This window comes from Euprymna scolopes, chromosome 6 (genome assembly GCF_053919585.1).
Source record: "Euprymna scolopes isolate OS-2025 chromosome 6, ASM5391958v1, whole genome shotgun sequence".
NCBI lineage: Eukaryota > Metazoa > Mollusca > Cephalopoda > Sepiida > Sepiolidae > Euprymna > Euprymna scolopes.
This window is the reverse complement of record NC_136487.1, coordinates 84,928,909-84,945,765: the sequence shown is the minus strand read 5'-3', so window position 1 is coordinate 84,945,765 and position 16,857 is coordinate 84,928,909. Positions and strand designations below refer to the sequence as shown.

Genomic DNA, 16,857 nt, shown 5'->3' with positions numbered 1-16,857 from the left:
TGTTTGAACTGAGTCAGGTGTGAAATGGAGCCTGTTGAATGTCGAGCAGTGATCCGGTTTTTGTATTTGAAAGGACGCACACCACAGGAGACTTTTGATAAAATGAAAGAAACTTATGGTGATAATGCCCCATCATATGACCTTGTAAAACGCTGGCATCGTGAATTCAAACATGGCCGGAAGTCTGTGGAAACAGCTCCCAGACCTAGTCGCCCCCCCCCACCCCTTCTGCCATTGATGAGGCATCTGTCAGTTAAGTTGAGGCTGCCATTTTGGAAGATCGGTGCATTACTATTCGCAAAATAGCTCACGATGTCAAGATTAGTACAGGGTCTGTGAAAACTATCATTCATGACCATTTGCATATGCATGAGGTGTCTGCCAGATGGATTCCCACGTTGCTCACACCATTCCAGAAGTGAGAATGCGTCGAGTGCTCGAGGATGAATTTGGAGATGTGTTAAGAAGATGAGTCAATTCAAAAGACTGATTACACAGGATGAAACCTGGGTCCATCACTATGATCTAGAGACCAAAGCTCAGTCAATGCAGTGGAAGCACTTGGACTCACCACCTCCAAAGAAGACAAGGGTGCAGCCCTCCGCTGGCAAAGTCATGCTCACAGTCTTCTGGGACAAGGACGGAGTAGTGATGACAGATTTCCTGGCAAAGAGTACCACAATTACAGGAGCCTACTATGCTTCACTTTTGAGGAAATTAAGGGAAGCTATCAAAATCAAGAAGCGGGGCAAGATCAGCAAAGGTACTCTCCTCCTGCAGGACAACGCTTCGGTCCACAACTCGCATGTCGCCAGATCAGAAGCATGGGCATGTGGTTATGAAATCCTACCCCATCCTCCCTACTCTCCTGACCTTGCACCCTCTGACTTTCACCTCTTCCCAGCCATGTAGTTGTTTTTGAAAGGAAAGCATTTCCCAGATGATGCAGCCTTGATTTCTGAAGTCACATCGTAGTTGAAGGACCAACCTGGTGTGTTCTACAAAAACGGTCTCCAGAGCTGCATCAAACGATGGGAGAAATGCATAACTCTGGGTGGTTTCTATGTAGAGAAAGACTAATAACTGTGGCAAGTTTCGTTACTCTACTGCTATGGGAAGTAGGTCATAGGCATTACTTATTGCACACCCCTCATATATTTCATAGGATTAGTGAATCTCTCGACTTTCTAGGGTAATTGCTCTTGACATATCCAAGGCCTTTGATAGGGTGTGGCATAAAGGTCTACTCCACAAGATTTCCAGCTATGATATAACTGGAAATGTCTTAATTATTAACTCATTTCTCTCTGATAGGTTCCTAAGAGTAGTGGTTGATGGGCAGAAATCAGAAGCTCACAGTATTAATGCTGGAGCCCCTCATGGGTCCATCCTGGGCCCAACTCTCTTCCTGATCTACATCAATGATCTCCCAAATCACATCCCAAGATCATTTGTAGATATTTATGTTGATGACACTACCATCTATGGCAACACATCAAAGGTCGTAAATGTACAAATTCTCTCTTTTGATCTTGATCACAATGTGCAATGGGGAAAGAGGTGGTTGGTTAATTTTAATGCATCTAAAACTAAGCTTCTATCTTTACATCATCAACGCTCTGTCCCCATTTGGCACTAATTGAAATGAATGGCTCTTGTCTTGGGGAGGTTTCAGGTTTTGACAAGCTTCCGAGTTTGACCTTTATTCCCGATCTGAAATGGAACACATCAAATGCTGGAAAAATGGTGGGATCATTCTAACGCTCCAGTAGATATCTGATTGCTGATACAATTCTCTACCTGTATAACAGCCAAGTACGTCCAAGGATGGAGTACTGTTGCCACATCTGGGCAGGATCTGCTAGAAGCATCTTATCCTGCCTTGACAGAGTTCAAAATAGACTTCGTAGCCTAGTAGGGGATGCTTTTTTCTCTTTCATGCAACCTCTTTACCACAGAAGAGAAACTTTGGAACTCTTATGTTTACCTGGTTTCCAGCTAACTACAATATGATCATCTTCAAGTCCAACGTAAACAAGTTCTTGATGTGCCGTCCCCTTAAGTAATCCAATTTACCAAATTTCTACTACTAACGATTACTACGATATTACTCCATTGTCTACTGGATACTCATTAACCCTTATTCTCAAGTGACTTCCAGACCTTGATAAGTGGCGACTCATTTGTGAAAAAAAAAAAAAAAAAAAAAAAAAAAAAAAAGAAAGCATTCTTTCTACTCCTACATGATGTAGCATGTGCAATTTTATTTTATCTTGTTTGACACAGTATGCTATTGTAATCATTTTCTCTGATTGAAACCAACTTTTTTTCACTCGGATCTGTATATCAGCCTTATTTTTGCTAGTGAGCACAAATGCGGCATTTTATTTTATATCAGGCTCATTAATCATTATCCTTCGAATCCCTAAACATCATAGGATATTTAATTCTGTTGCTCCTTTTGTTCGGACCCTTTTCTCATCATTTATCATAAAATTAATCATGATAATCATAATTATGAATAGTAACTAAATCAGTTCGGATCTCGATTTCTTTCAGATTCCATTTCAATGCAAGGTTCACATCTTTTATCATAGCTTCCAGCTCAGTGATGTTTATGTGATTATAATCACATTTCTTTCGTAACCATGCTGCATCCTTGACATCAATTTTAATATGTGCCAGTGGCCATACTGCTTGCATCACATCATGCAATACCTTTTTCTAATTTGGGAAAAATAGCATCTCCCTCAAACCGAGTCTCTTTGTAGAACCTCTTCCACAACTTCTCGTAGCATGCTGACCGTCTCATTATTCACCATATTTTCCGAATCAATTCCTTCCGCTCTCCTTTTTAAACAGCTGCAAGTGGTTTTAAGCCATCCAGATATTGGGTAGTGGCCCACCAGTTTTCCATAGGCAAAGATAGTTCATACCTGCTCATTTCATCATGTATCTCTGGTAGGTCTTTTCCTCTCATAAATATCAATCTTCCTGCACTGTTCGTATTGGGCCAGAGACTCAATGTTGTTTCTCCCTTCAACAATTCTGATGGTTTTACTTTTAGGCCAAACTTGTCAAGATGACATACAAGTTTCACTGCAGTACTAGAATTTCATTAACCAGAATGTCATTAATATATTAATGTGTGTTCTTTCTGATGAGGTCCTCTTTATCGAGCACTGTTTTCAAATTTTTTGCCATGATTTTTGAGGCAACATTTAATCGGCAACATAATCTAGTCAGATAATAGGTCTTACCTTCATACCAAACCTCCTATTTTATACATATGCAAGTTTCATAAAAATAAGATATATTAGAAGTTTTAAGGAGATTATGCCCTCATAGACCCTTTAGGGGTGAACTTAAAGATTCTTTAACACTTCCATTGCTTCCCTTGGTAAATTTTACATAAGAATACACTTTAAGATTTTATGCAGATTCTCTAACATTTCTTTGTATAGGAAACACAAAATCACACACACATACATACATTTAGTTTTATATATAAAGACTAGCCTAGTTGCCCAGCGTTGCCTGGGTGTTTGGAGGTGTGTGTTAGGAAAAAACAAAATTAGTTGTAGGCAGGCTTGGATCTGTCCCACCAAGGAGGAAAAGAAAGTGGAGGAAAAAAAAAAAAAAAAAGTGAGGTCTTTGCCGTTGCATCTATCGCCAAGATGAAAGTGGCAAAAGGAAAGGGATGACTTTCGAAAATATCGGCGGAAAAAGCGACCCCCCCCCCTACTTGTAGAAAAGTGCCCAGTTGAGGGTGAAGGAATTAATGTTGTTAGCCAATTTTTCGATATTTGTCGTCCGAAGGGTCAAGCATAAAAACGATACCGATCTCGTGAAAATCCGTTGCCCCTGTCAAAAGTTTTAGGCCGACATACAAACATACATATAGTTTATATATATATATATATATATATATATATATATATATATATATATATATATATATATATATATAGAGAGAGAGAGAGAGAGAGAGAGATTACATAATAAAAACAAATTAAATCTATGTAGTACAGAAAATGTATTGGTGAGAAAAAAGGTAAATATATGTGTATGGCAAAAGAGGGTTAATCTCAACATGTCAGTTTTGTTTACCTAAAAAGTGAATTATTTTTAAAACAGAATAATTTCAGTACTTTACTTACAACACTGATGATACGTGACAACCAATAGGTGTTTGTATAAGCCTAGCAAAAAATGTTCAAATTATGATTCTGTCGAAAATTATTTAACGTTCAAAAACAGTTTTTAAGCAAGAAACCATGTGGTTCTAATTTTTTTTTTATTTTGTTGTATCAGAAATGACAAAACAGAAAAAATAGTCAACTAGAATTGGATTTTTAATTTTATAAGTTCTATTACGAATTTTAATTTATTTAAGGGCAGGTGAAGCGATCTTTAGCCTAGGTAAGCAATCACCTAGAGATGATGTCTTCATTAAAGAACTGGTCCTCATCAGTGGGTTGGCAACAGGAAGGGCATCTGACTATATCACGGAATGAAACTGTCATATTCCAAAACTTACATAAATTGATAAAATAGTTTTCTTTTTAAGTAAGAAAATCAAATTTTTCTAGGAAGCAAGATGCTATTTTTAATCTGTCATGTTTTATAAATATGAGGGAAACAACTTAATTTGAATTATCGAGATCAAACTCAGCCTTATAATGGCTAAATTTACTGTAAAAAATTAAAAAAATACTGCTTGATCAATTTATGTGAATTTGGAATATGACATCTTTGTCCCATGACGAGTACATACAGCATACAGATTTTTCTGCATTTTCTTTTAGTGTAATTCTGATAAAGCAATAAAAACAATTTATCTTTGTTTAGAGGTACTAACTTATCACGTCTTGTGTTGAAAATAATAGCATTTCAAGTTTTATAAATATTAGCTGTGAATAAAGTAATAAGAGTTCTAGTATCTAACTTCCTGTCAATAAACAAAACATCCGACCCATTATTAATTAAAGAAATTAAAATACTTATAACTTGTAATTTTTTATGGTATTTTTGTTTATGAAATTGTTAGGTTATAGGGTCATTCCATGTCAAAACCCCAGCAAAAAGTTGAAATCTGCACCCACCAACACTGAATTACTTGAAATTTGGCACAAATATTACCCTTCACGAGCTAGGAAAATTTGCCAAATTATTTGGTCCAAAACCTTACCGTTCAGATTTTAGGGGGGGGGGTGTAAAATTTGCATATTTTGCTTCTAAATTTATGCTGCGAAATGTCACGAAATTTCAGTGTTTTAAAAAATTATTTTAAAAATACTTCCATACATTCAATATTTCTGAAATTTGGTAGGAAGGGTATTTAAGGACTGTAGAATCCGAATATTTAATTATTCATATGTACACAAGACTCGCAAATTGTGTTTAGAAAGTGGTATTTTAGCTGTGCATGAACAAAAAGAGGCAAGTCTTTGCCTGTTGATATTGCACAGTTAGTGCAAGCATTTTATGAAGATGATGAGTACACTCGATTGATGCCAGGAAGGAAAGACTGTTAGTATTAAACGTAATATACATCAGCAGAAGAGACTCATATTGATTGTGCAACCTAAATGAGCTCTTCAGAGCATTCAAGGAACAGAACCCGAAAATATCTTAAGGGTTTTCAAAATTTTGTAGTCTTAGACCAAAATGGTGTGTCCTTGCTGGTAGCGCAAGTGCACATGCTTATGTGTATGCACTATCCACCAAAATATCAAACTATTACTGAAACCACTAAATGTACTGTATTAAGATCTCTGAAATATATTGTCTGCAATACAAGTAATAGACAGTGTATGATTCATAGGTGCACAAATTGTCCTAAATCATCACAATTGCTGGAAAAATTTCTTTACGACACCCTTGAAGAATGTATTGGTAATGAAAACTCTATTGGGTTCTCTCAATGAACAACAAGTGACAGATCAACTTTAATAATTCACAAGGAATCATGTCAAGCTTATGTGGAGTTAGTTATTTTGCAATTAAATAAATTTGCATCTCCTTCCTAAATCACAATCCAGATATTTAAAGCAAAAAAAAAAAAGGAGACATCAGTGATAGCGAAGTTTTATTTCTTGGGGATTTTGCTGAAAATTACAAATTTGTTGTTCAAGATGAGATCCAGAGTTTTCATTGGAGTACCTCTCAATGTACTTTACACCCAGTTGTACTCTATTTTAAGCTTGAAAATACAATGCAATGTTTTTGTATTATATTGAGTGACAATTTCCATGATGTGGCATTTGTTTATATGGTACAGAAAAACATTATAGAGTTGATCAAGACTAATTTGCCAAATGTGAAAAATATTGAATATTTTACAGATGGTTGTGGTGCAATCATCAAAAAAATTTTGGACTTGATGCAAAATGGAGCTTCTTTGCAACTAGTCATGGTAAACAACCATGTGATGGCATAGGTGGGACAGTGAAAAAGATAGTAGCACAAGAAAGTCTACAAAGACCAAATTCCAAACAAATCCTTTCAACAGAAACTATGTTTGTATACTGAAAATCTGTGATTGAAGGAATCAAATTCATTTTGATTAAAAAGGAAGTTGAGGAAGCAAGGAGAAATCTCACTATTAGATTTGAAAATGCATCCACAGTTCCAGAGACAAGTTTTTATCAGTTTATTCCACTCGACAGAGATAAAGTAGCCATGAAACAATGTAGTGAAGATGAAAACTATGAATTGATATATGACTTCTCTATTAGGTTTGAAGAAAAACCAATGGAATTTGTTGTTTCAGAATATGTTTGTTGCAGGTATGACAGTAACGTTTGGACTGGCATGGTCCTAGAAATTAATATGGAAAATAAGGACTTGAGATTAAGTTCGTGCATCCAGCTCTTCCATCACATTCATTTTATTGGAAAGAGGATTTTAAGGATATGTTTTGTGCTATTAACAAATATTCTGTGCACTATTGATGTCCGTACAACACCAAATGGTAGTTTATCATTTGTCCAAAGTGGATAAATTATCTGTGCAAAAAATTGTGTACAAAACAATTTAATCTATGTACACAACAAAATTTGGTGCACAGCATAGTTTAAAATCTGTATATTATTATTTTCTTCTAAATGAAAAAAAAAAAAGTTTTAGATTAATGAAAATAACTTTTTGAAAACTTGTAAAAAAAATATAAATAAAGAATTTTTAAAATGATGAAATTGAAAGCAATAAAATGTTTAGTGCCAATTACAAATATTCTAAGTTTTAAAAATTCACATGCATTTAAAACAAAAAAATCAATTTTTTTGTTTCATGAAAATAATGAAATTAGTTTTTTAATTCAATCAGAAATAATTTTTTAAATTAATGTTTAATGCCATCTACAAAAACTATAAAATGTTGATCCTAATGCATGAGTCAATGTTTATCACTTGTTAAAGACAATCTGTCCGTACCATACAAAATGCAATATCTGCAAAATATATTTAAATTATTTTCTTTTTAAATTAACAAAGATTATCTTATTGAATAGTTTAAGAAATTACTTAGCACAATATGAACATTTGAGGAATTTTGGGGCATTAGGATTATTGTCTTTATCAATCTTTCACTGAATTACTGTGCGTAGATTAAAAAAAAAAAAAAAGATAAACTTCACAGGGCCATATCTTCTAAAGTAGGCTAGAAACCCTCACAATTTTTTTGTTGAGAACTTAAGCAGTCATAGTAGACGCTATAAAAAAATATGAAAATTGAAGAGGACATATTTTCTCTAGACTGTCTGTAAGCTACATAGGTAAAAAATTGATGATTTGGGGGACATGCTTTTGGGTGAGCAAAATTTTATTTTCTACCAGGTACGGGGTTAAAATAATTAAATATTCGGATTCTACAGTCCTTAAATGCCCTCCTAACAAATTTCAGAAATATTGAATGTATGGAAGTATCTTTTTTTTTAATTTTATAAAACACTGAAATTTCGTGACGTTTCGCAGCATAAATTTAGAAGCAAAATATGCAAATTTTACACACACCCCCTAAAATCTGAACGGTAAGGTTTTGGACCAAATAATTTGGCAAATTTTCCTAACTCATGAAGGGTAATATTTGTGCCAAATTTCGAGTAATTCAGTGTTGGTGGGTGTAATGTCCTGGTGAATTGACATGGAATGACCCTATAGAACAGTTAAAAAAAAAAAAAAAAAAAAAGCCTCCCTCCCATTTTTTCTATTTAAATCTTAAAAATTAATTATGTTTTAAAATTCTACTTTTTTTTTTTTTATAACTAATTATAATATATATTATTGAGAAAAAAAAAAACCTTGATTTTTTTTTTAAACATAATATTGATTTTATGTCCATTTTTTTTTTTATTTACAACTTCAAGGTAAATGAAATAAATAATGGGTTATATATATATATAACTATTTTTTAATTATTTAAACTCTTCAGCTTTATAAAATGTTGCAATTTTTATGGACCTAAATTTATTGTTTAGTTTCTGTAACATGAAATATAGGAGGGGGTAGAACACCTAAAAAGAAATATTTCCCATATATTAAATAAAAAATGCTTTCAAAATATAAGTTAATTTAAAATTGAATACGTATCGAAAATTTTATGAAAATCTGACCATTAGTTGATTTTTGCTAGCTTTTTTAAACACTGGTGTGTTTACGACTTAAAAATAACTACTACATAGGAATGTTGCTTTAAGGTATTGATAATGTAAACATGATTTTGGTCTCGCATTTTTCATTATTTTCTTTCTGTAAAATTTAAAAAAATATTAGTTTATTTAAAGCTTCTTTTAAATGGTATAAAAGTTATGATGATAACATTAAATTAAATTACAGCGTGTTACATATGGGGCGTGGAGTTAAATCTGTGTCTCCTGTTGGCGGTACCTAATAACTTAATTATTTCAGAACGGTCCGTATGCATGGTATTATTCTGTATTGTTTTTAACGCAAGAACACTAATGAATAAACAAAAAATAGTTTGACTATTTCATAACTATATTTCCTTTAAAATAATTTGTCGTCAATGGTAACGTTTATCTGATCAGCGATAATTCAAACTTATAATTTAACATAAGATTATTGAAATCATTTATTTTTCTCATTTTGTTTGTTTTTCTTTATAAAAGTTTGGACTTTGTAATATGCCAACTTTTGAACGCCAAGATTTTCTTTTATTTACACTTCATGTAAAGCAAAATAAACAGGATATGTTTAAGAAAAATTAGAAAGGAATCCGGATATTGGTAAAACCCGAAAATATTGAGGCAAAAAAAAAAAAAAAAAAAAAAAAAGTTATACTAACAAAATAAAAACAAATAAAATAAAATTATTCCAATTTTAAATTTATACTTTAACAATACATAATAATATAACCTGTTAAATGTAAGGAGTCAAAAACATTTTACATAATCTAATTATGGTAATTATTAATTCAATTATTAATTGAATCAAATTGTGCAAATGTTGAGACGATAGAAAAACTGTACAAGCGTTAAACAGGGGGCACTTGTGCTATATTGTCAGGAAACAAGTTTTTTTTTTTCATTTTGAAGATCGCACTACAGAGAGACCGTATCCGAAAATGTCAACAACAATAACACAAGATAAAACATTATCTGACCATTAGGGACCTCCAACACGCGACACAGAATCCTCTTCTTATATGTAACACTAGGTATGTCAGAATTTGGGGGGAATTTTTGACACCCCTAACACGAAACTGCGAATAAAATATAAACTCATAATAAATAAGTGGGTTGTTTAATTTCTTTATGGAATATACTTCCAAAATAGACTATTAAAGTTTTTTAAAAAAATAATAGAAATATATTTAAAAAAAAAAAAAAAAAAAAAAAAAAAGAAACAGTGTTTACAAAGTGTCTGCACGCGTTCATGCAGCCATGTTTTTTACTTAATGAAATGAATTGAATTTTATGAGTTAAATTTTTTTCAATTTTTTTCACTTTAAAAATCCATAAAATTTTTTCTATTGGTTCTATTTTTACAATATTTTCAGGTTCAATGTGAAATTTTATGCTCTTTCCAATAAACCGAATATAATATTCTAGACAAGCGTTTTTTTTTTTTAAATTCACCTTCCCCCATTTTGAAATGTCTATTCAAATGAAAATAATTTTCTCACCTCAAATTTATATAATCACAAATTGAAGAGAAAAGATCAATAAATAAAATAAGCTAATTTAAAAAAAAAAAATGAATAGTTATTTGCAAATTTACCTGTAAAGTCCAAAGTTTAAAACCTTTTTTAAAAACCACGTTGAATTTTGCTTTTTTTAAGTGAAACTTTATAATCTTGTTATATTGTCCAGAAAAGTTCGTACAATTACAGCATTTTTTTCTCTTTCATACAATGTTTTTTTTTTTTTAGATATTAAAAAAAAAAAAAAAATTCCTTTCATAAAGAAGAAAATACATTAAATCAAAAACTCATGTATTTCTTTGAGAGAAGATTAAAAAAAAATCGAAAATCCATCAAGTGTTTTTTTTAAAAAAGGCAAAAACTGATAAGTAGAATCTGATCATTTTTCAAGTACATTAAAAACGGCCTTGTGCCTAATTTGCTTTGGTGAGGAAGCAAATAAATACAATAATTCGTAATGTTGTCGAACTTACTTTCGAGTTTACCGGGCTTAACTGCAAGACTGCCTTTTTTGAGTATAGGTTTTCCATTTTTTTTTTTTTTTAATATTTTAATATAATAATATAAAAAAATGATTATTGGCAATTTAAAATAGCAAATTCAACTACAACCTAAAATCATTTTAATTGCCAAAAACTTTATTTCCGGGGAGGGGGGGGGGGTCAATTTGATTTTAGAACCTATTTAAAAAATGTATGGGCGCCTTTAATTAATAAAACGTTATCTCCAAAATCAGTGCTCGGAATGAAATCAAGCTACCGGAAGTGGATACGGTTGATTATGAAACGGCACGGAATTAAGACACGAAAAACGAAACCATATATTTCTTAAAAGAAATACTTTAGTTTTAACATTTCTTTTGTTATCACAAAAAAAAAGTTAAAAAATAAAATAAAAACACTTCTTGTATTATCAAATAAAACAAATATTTTATTCCAAAAAATTAAGTTAGTATCAAAAGGTTTTAAAACTTTTTTAATAAATGTATGGTTTCGTTTTCCGTGTCTTGACTCCGTGCATCCGTTCCGTAATCAACCGTATCCACTTCCGATAGCTTGATTTTTCCGAGCACTGATCTTGGAGATCACAAAATAAAATGAACAAACAAACGTTGTTTTCCTTATCCAACTAGCGTCTTTCGGCATTCGTAAAAATTATACACAATTATAAGTTAGACAAAAATTTGGAAGCGCCTACTGAACAGTGTTAAATATTCAGTGAACATTTATTAAGATAAAATTAAGAAAATTATAATAACACAAAATAGAAATTTTTGGCTGGCACTTGTGCATTATTGTTACGGAACAACTTTTTTGTTTTCAATTTGAAGTTCGCAGTACGAAAATTTAAGCATTCCAATAATGACTGTTTAAACCTATACATTTTAAGAGTCATACAATTTGACAACTTTTATTCTTTCAGAAATTTAGATTTTGTAAAAAAATGAAGTGGTAAAACTTGTCAAAAAAACAACAAAAAAAAAAACGAAAGTAATCAAAAGAATAACATTCAACAATCGTACTTTTTATATTTTTTTTTTTATAAAAACAAAATTTTGGGTTTGTATTACTGTACACAGATTCGAAAACGTTGTCAAAAACAAATATAACAAATAAATGTCATCAAAGGCAAGATAAGTTACTCTTCTACCTAACTGGATGTGTTTTTAGTGTTTTTATTTAATGTAACATTTATTTAGCTCGAAAAACATAGTGTTTACCGATGTATTGGAAAATTTAAAATGGCTCCCGACTCGCTCTTTAACACTAAGTTTGGGAAAAGTGAGTTAAAAATAAAAAAAAAGAAAATATGCAAAATACTGTTAAAAACCCATCGAATATATGTCAGCCTATGTCATGGTAACATATATTGAACGAGTTTCCAACCGTATTTTGTCTAGTTTTTTATTTTTAACTCCTTTTCCCAAACTTACCGCGTTAAAGAGAGAGTCGGGAGTCATTTTAAATTTTCCAATACATCGGTAAACACTATGTTTTTCGAGCTGAATAAACATGTTACATTAAATAAAAACACTAAAAACATATCCAGTTAGGTAGAAAAGTAACTTCTCTTGCCTTTGATGACATTTATTTGTTATATATTTGTTTTTTTTGACAACTTTTTCGAATCTATGTGTACAGTAATACAACCCCCCCCCACCTTGTCAGCATACCCGAAATAGTTGACATATCGGAGGTGAACGAGGGGTTGGGCGTAATGTAAAAATCTACAGAATTTAAAAAGGAACGAAATTTAAATTTCCGTTCCATTTTTACAAGAATCGTAAAACAGCGGATTCTCCGCAAGGTTTACGTCTGAAGTGCCAAAACACCGTGTTCTTTTACGTAGAAAAGGTCGAATCTAAATTTCCTTACTGGAAAAGTATGCTGTTTGTCAACCATTTCTTAAGTAAAATATGGGACCAGAACAATTTGAAATAAATAAATAATTATGAAAAAAAATAAAATGGAACGAAATTTAAGTTTCCATTCCATTTTTAAAACAACCTCAAAACAGAGCGCTTTCGACAAGTTTTACCAAAAAGTTTTCTCAAAACAATATCACAAGCATTCATTCCAGAATTTAAAATTTTGTGTGTGTGTGTGTGTGTGTGTGTTTTTTTTTTTTTTTTAATAATTTTGTGTTATAAGAGCCTTTAAAAATTTTAATTCAATAAATGTTCAGACAACTTGACGGTTTGTTTTGTGTTTATTGCATTGCTGATATTTATTTTCGGATATAAGTCCCTCTGTTCTACGATCTTTAAAATGAAAACAAAAAAACGTTCCGTGACACATGTCTTATTCCAATTTTTTATTTAAAAAGTTGGAACAATCGCGTCGATTTTAAAGAAAATTTAAGAATGCAAAAAAGTTGTCTCCCTGACATTTTTCTTAATTGTCACGAATTGTCCTGAGGAAGTCGACTTAATTATAGCTACGACTGAAACATGCTCTTTTCTCAAATGTGTATCCATCATGGATTTATCTTTTTCCTACGGCGAAAAAAAATGACACTAGGGTCGGAAAGTGCGATTGAAGAGCAAGCGCCCCAAGGAGGAGCACTATGGTCTTCAACAAATGCCTGGGCAGCCCCATCGGCATTCTCGGTAGGATGGCTTCAACCAATTATCTCGACTAACTCCCTTCTCAAAGAAAGAAGGCAGATGTTAGGGGACTTATGGAGAGAAAGTACCATGATGAAATAATAGCATTATTTAGCCACGCATTCTTAACATGAAGGCGTTTTGTAATTATTCTGTACTTTCATCTAACAATTTAATAAACAAAAACCTTATTATTTGAGCACGGTCAATATTCTGCACAAGTATCGCTCTTGATCTATAAACACAGTAAAGATCCTCAGGGTTTTTATCCTGTGTATACAAACCATACCTGGATTGCTATATAACTTTTATAGGTAAAGCGTTTGCTACTTTTACCGTGTTTGGTTCCCAGGATCCTGATTTTTCCGATATTTGTGTTGCTAATTTAAACAAGTGTTAAAAACGACTTTTTTTTTTTTTTTTAAATCTTTTTCCAACTGGAATTTAGAAAATGTTTTAATAAAAAAAATGTTTATTATTATTATTATAATATTATCGCCGTATTTGAAATAAGCGTGAAACTGGATACATTTAAAAACCAATCTATTATAAAACAGGGAAATGTATTAAACGTAAACGCCGAATAATCCTTAGTTACACACATGCATTTCACGATATAGCTCTAAAACATTATTGTCTTTGTAAAATACGTACGTATAAATAAATAAAAATTTAAAAGAAAGGAAAGAATGTTAGTTATGCCGTGTTGACGTGCTTATTTATTTATTTATTACTACACCTAAATAAAGAGTTAGTCTTGATCGACCTATAAAATGTCGACGACATCAAAAAATTTTTAAAAATGTCGACATTATTTTAAGAGAGAAGAAAATCTGTCGGTGTTTCCGGAATTTTTGGAGGGTTCGCTTTTCCCGTTCGCTTACCTGGATTCAAGGGCCTGATCCAAACTATCCATGTGGGAATATTTCTTTGCGGGTTTTTTTGAATTTGCCAGCAAATAATAAGAGCTTGATCACGGGGCCAAACAACAGGTCATGTGAGATGTAGAAATGAACATGTGACGAGCGGATGGCAAAATGGCGGATGGCAATGGTCGATGGCTTTCGCTACTGCTCGCTTTCTGCCCGTTTTCCTTGCTTTCTGACACGATCCCGACAGCTTTTTTGTCGGTTTACGGATCCACCTCGCCTCCTGAACCTAAAGCTTTGCGTTTAAAACGCTGCAAAGGACACCCTACTGGATTTTCAGTTCTAAAAATGTCCGGACAAGCCGTTTCTTCACCAACCAAGATGTCGCCGTAGCTATGTGTATTCGTGTGAGTATGAGTATGAGGTAAGAAAGTAAGAGGGAGGAGGAGGCAACCCCTAAATTCATGGTGAGGAGAACAGGAGGAAATTAGCTAGAGACACATAGGAAGTTGGAGGAGGCAACAACACAAATATAAGAGGGGGTTGACGGAGATTATAGAGGAGTGGGATGAGTAAAGTTTGGTAATAGTATAAGATAATATATTAAAGAGGTAGGAGGAGATGCGACCGAATATTTTTCTATTGAATTTCTCCTAATGTTGAACTGGATTATTTTATAGAAGATAAGTTTTTATTTTGAAATAGTCAGTAAGAAGTAGCATTTAGTTGGGAATTATAGCAACGATTAGTTTTATGGTACTTGTAATGAATGAGTATCCAGATAAATTCAGTTTCCAGTATCGAAAGAGAATCTAGAGTCAGTTCCGGAAACAGCCGGAGCAATTTACGACACAACACCCGCGGAAAAATTTAAAGGCTACAAAAAGCATGTGAAGGCTTAGATTAGGGTTTTGGAAAAGTTAGTCATTTAAAAAAAGGGAAGGGGAGGTGAAATAACTTCATCAAAGAAAGCTTAAAAATCGTTAACTGTTACAACCATATACGAGACTGGTTCGGAACACACCGTCAAATAGTTGGTATTGATTGTACCTATTTACTATGCCTCCCCACGGGACAGAGTTAGACACCAGGGTCGTTTTTTTAACGTGGAGAAAAGGTACAAAAATAAAAATTGTCTCAGTCGTGAAGGATTTCTCCTCCACCGAAAGAGAACAAGAAATAGAAGTGCAGCAGCAGCATTGCAGCAAGCATCTGAAGAACAGATACTACACTTTGATCTTGTCCCGAAGGTCAACGTAGTTGGTATTGATTGTAACAACTGATGGTGATGGTGCTTGTTAAGATAATCGATAAATCGATTTTTAGTCAATTTTTACGACGTGCCCCCTCCAAGCGTATTATAAACACCCCAACCTCCCCATGTTGAGAACAGCTTTCGGAATAAAGACCCCCCCCCAACCTCGAAAGCCGTTCTTAACATGGGGAGGTATTTATTCCGAAAACCGTTCTTAACATGGTGTTTATACTACGCTGAGGCAAGTCGTACAAATTGACCGATTTTTTAAATATTAACAGGACTATACGAACAAATTTATCTTTAGTTGACCTTTGCCAACTAAATATTTTCGTTTACTAGCCAAATAGAAAAGTTACTAGCGAAACCCATATGATTTTTAGAATATGACATTAATTCTGTGACGAGTTCTGTGTTTGTTTTAATAAGTGTAATTCTAAATATACACTAAATTTTATGTTCATACTTGAAGGTATAAAACATTCGAATTTCTTCAGATGTTTTTTCTTCGTTAAGAAAAAAAAAGAGTATATTGTTCTATTAAACTTTTATTGTTTAAATAATTTAACTTTGTTCGTTTTATTTTTAAAAAAAGTTGTAAATATATTTTTCATTCATTGACGCTTTGAAAGATTGTCGGTGAGAGAAATACAATCGCCAAAAGATAAGTGTTTCATTCTAGTCGCCAGTTTGAAAAATCACTCGCAAATGCGACTATTTTGCTCGTAAAGTACTTAATTTTCATAAAACGATATTACGTACTTAATATTCATGTCGAAAATAGTAATTTATCCAAAAATTACGAAAAATCATCGAGTAGAACGAATTTTTAAGTAAAAAAAAGGGGGGGTACTGTACTGTACTCATAGATTCGAAAAAAAAGGGTTCTCCTGGTCCTTTTGTTTCCCAATTTTTCGTCTGCTAAAATGTTAATCACGTGATTACGGTGTAACAAGAATAAAATAAACCATTCATTCAATGCCGCTTATGATATTAAAAGTCACTTTACTGGTACTTATGTTACCGGGCTGGCAGAGGTTTGGTAACTGTTCTAATGTGTGGTGTTTTAGTTTCAAGAACGGCCGCGGGCAATGTTGCCAACTGAGATTTTCAAAACCCGCTAGATTGGGGTGGGGGGGGGACATAAAATCTCCAGAAAATCGCTAGATTTGTTATTTTTCGTAACCGAGATTTTGAAAACCACTAGATTAACAAAAACAATCTAAAAAATAAATAAAAAAAGAAACACTAGATTTTAACTTTGTACCTTATAAATAAATTTAGTCGTTATGCAGAGTACGGAGCGTGTTTTTTTTTTTTTTTTAGACATGAATTTGTTGTTGAGTTAAATTAAATTTTTATGGTATCTTTTACGGCTTATTAAATTGTTAGGTAAAAGTTCAGAATAGTTAACAAAAAAGCTCATCCTCCCACGTTAAGAATAGGTTTCTAAATAATAAATA

The 16,857-nt window shown here is 32.6% G+C and overlaps 1 protein-coding gene and 1 long non-coding RNA gene across 6 annotated transcripts in view; one reads left to right on the top strand and one right to left on the bottom strand.

Annotated features, from left to right (window-relative positions):
* Positions 1-14,293, bottom strand: part of LOC145277757 (upstream stimulatory factor 2-like) — an 82,071-nt gene extending 67,778 nt beyond the window's left edge. For 4 of the 5 annotated variants that reach the window (XM_080129479.1, XM_080129475.1, XM_080129476.1 and 1 more), the window contains exon 1: positions 14,155-14,293. Coding sequence is in view for 3 of the 5 variants with exons in the window: in XM_080129475.1 (XP_079985601.1) it covers positions 14,155-14,186 (32 nt within the window). In the remaining 2 variants the exon portion in view is untranslated. The remainder of the gene's footprint in view (positions 1-14,154) is intronic. The other variant, XM_080129478.1, reaches the window with a different exon arrangement.
* A 134-nt stretch (positions 14,294-14,427) lies between these two features.
* Positions 14,428-16,857, top strand: part of LOC145277759 (uncharacterized) — a 52,488-nt gene continuing 50,058 nt past the window's right edge. Inside the window, exon 1 of the long non-coding RNA XR_013868203.1 lies at positions 14,428-14,563. This is a non-coding gene — a long non-coding RNA (uncharacterized LOC145277759). The remainder of the gene's footprint in view (positions 14,564-16,857) is intronic.